Below are 2,210 nucleotides of genomic sequence, written 5' to 3'. Positions count from 1 at the left end.
CTCGGATCGGATCCGGACGAAACCGAGGGGTTCGTCTGTCTGTTAAGGCAGCAAGAAGGGGTCCCTCTGGTGTGTTACACTTTCCGGGTCGAGTCGGTGCGATCCCGCGAAGAGACGGCTTCGGTTCGCTAGGGTCGCGATCCTTTTTGGCGCAGGATGTGCAGGCAGGAGAAGAAGGAAGTAACATCCTATCCGAGGACGAGCAAGGCGCACATACCGGCGCAGTACGTTCGTGGCAACGATCCGGTGCAGATCAAAGTAAGCCAGTTGTGTTGCGAGTGGTAACGACCTCGTATCGTATCTGTGTCCAGTGTCCCGTTTCTTGCGAGAGAGAGAGAGAGAGAGAGAGAGAGAGAGAGAGAGAGAGAGAGAGAGAGAGTTCTTGGTCACGATGGATCGCTATACGATGGGTATCGATCGGTTGAGCTCGTACGAGCCCATGTCCTCGACGGTGAGCCTGATCGGTGGATCGACGTACCTGCCAAACTATCCATTGGATGGTTCCTTGTGTCACAGCAGCTACAGTGTGTCGTCCGGTGAGACGAGTCCATCTTTTTCGGGCACAGAGCACAACCACAGCTATGGACAGCTGGCCAGCTACTCGGACGCAATGTTCGACGGTGAACCGGGCTTTGTGCAGATTGAATCGGCCGATCTGCTGTTCCATGGAATTGCTGACAGTAGCGTTCAGCAGGACACCGTACGTCCACTTCGGATGGTGCCAGAAACTGTGCGGACGGACGAATGCAGAGCGGACGATGTGTACCGGGTTCAGGATAAGCAATGTCGCTCCACCCCGGCACTGCCAGGAGTGGGATCGCGCAAACAGTACAAACCACGTAAAGGAACGGCGCTCCTGAAAGGTGACCATCATCGAAAAAAGGACAATACGCCCGCCAGTCCAACGGTAATCAGGAAACGTCGTCTAGCGGCGAATGCCCGCGAACGGAAGCGGATGAATAGTTTGAATGTGGCGTTCGATCGGTTGCGCGAGATTGTGCCAACGCTCGGGCCCGATCATAAGTTGTCCAAGTTCGAGACGCTGCAGATGGCCCAGACGTACATCAGTGCACTGAGTGATTTGCTGGAGCGGGGTGCCGATGCTACCACCTACAGTCTGTTCGACAGTCTGACCGAGTCGTCGAGGACGAACGATACGAACAACAACAATCACAACAGCAGCAACAACAGTAACGGTGATCGGTTTACCGACAGCTCCTGCAGTTTGCTGCTGAGAGAGTCACCCGATTCGTTGGAAAATGGTTTTCTGGACTTGGCATACCTTTGATGGCGAACAAGGAACTGGCAGTGCCACCCGGTGCAGTGCTTCTTCAGTCAGTGATAGTATTCAAATCGAGATCGTGTAGAAACGTACGATAAGATAATGTTTGTTAGGTTAAGTATGTTCTCTAGTCTTAAGCGTTTGTTTTTGCTAATGATAATGGAAATATTTTTTGTAAATTATGTTTTCAATAAAAATGCTTACGGATAGCAAAAGCAGCTATGACTTTGTGTATTGACTTGTCTTTAAATGAATTAATGTTTGCCGTGTTAGTGTAGTGACTTATCAATTTGAAGACATTTTATTACATTGATACCTCAGGTGATTTCGTTTGTTTCAATTTTGTAAATGCCAAGCGGAATGCAACAATTGATGCAGTCAAGCACTTTTCAAACTATGCTACACATTTTTTCACATTTGCTACACGCCTCTTCATCCCTCTTTCTTTCTTTGCGCATTTTTCGTATTCGATGTAAACAATTGAGAACACCTTGACGAAAGAAGTTTAATGCCCCCCCCCCCCCCCCCCCCCCCCAAGCGCTGGTCTGGAGTTTGCCTATCATCTTCTTGCAATAAAGTTTGCTCCTCCGTTTTGCTGAATTGCTTTCCATTTTTTTCGAAGCGCTCTTTTTTTTTTGTGTTCGATCGGCTCAACTGTCATGTTTAATCTAATTTAGTTACTTGAATTCTGTTTTCGTTTGTCGTTCGCTTGTATTTTATTTATAAAATCAAATCTAGCAATGAATGATATTTATACATACTTTACATACATGGTTTTACCGGCCACTGGCGAGATTTGAGACGTGAACCACGTAGTTTTACCAGACCATTTTCGGAGATGAATCATTGATGATATGGGAGGCGTTCAGCATTCATGGCTAAAGCAATTTGGCAATTATTTCAAACCAAATGAATAGTGAATAGTGTA

The 2,210-nt window shown here is 47.4% G+C and overlaps 1 protein-coding gene across 1 annotated transcript; it reads left to right on the top strand.

Annotated features, from left to right (window-relative positions):
* Positions 1–391: 391 nt before the first annotated feature.
* LOC126575857 (basic helix-loop-helix neural transcription factor TAP-like) lies at positions 392–1,288 on the top strand. The gene has a single exon (XM_050236846.1). It carries the CDS (start codon positions 392–394, stop codon positions 1,286–1,288), a length of 897 nt encoding a protein of 298 aa, XP_050092803.1.
* Positions 1,289–2,210: the final 922 nt, after the last annotated feature.

The sequence above is a fragment of the Anopheles aquasalis genome, chromosome 2, assembly GCF_943734665.1.
Source record: "Anopheles aquasalis chromosome 2, idAnoAquaMG_Q_19, whole genome shotgun sequence".
Classification (NCBI taxonomy): domain Eukaryota; kingdom Metazoa; phylum Arthropoda; class Insecta; order Diptera; family Culicidae; genus Anopheles; species Anopheles aquasalis.
Note: the sequence above shows the minus strand (reverse complement) of the source record. Positions and strands in the feature narration are given on the sequence as shown.

Bases quoted from the DNA above. Each gene is read 5' to 3' on its own strand.
- LOC126575857 (XM_050236846.1), top strand. From the start codon at position 392: ATGGATCGCTATACGATGGGTATCGATCGGTTGAGCTCGTACGAGCCC.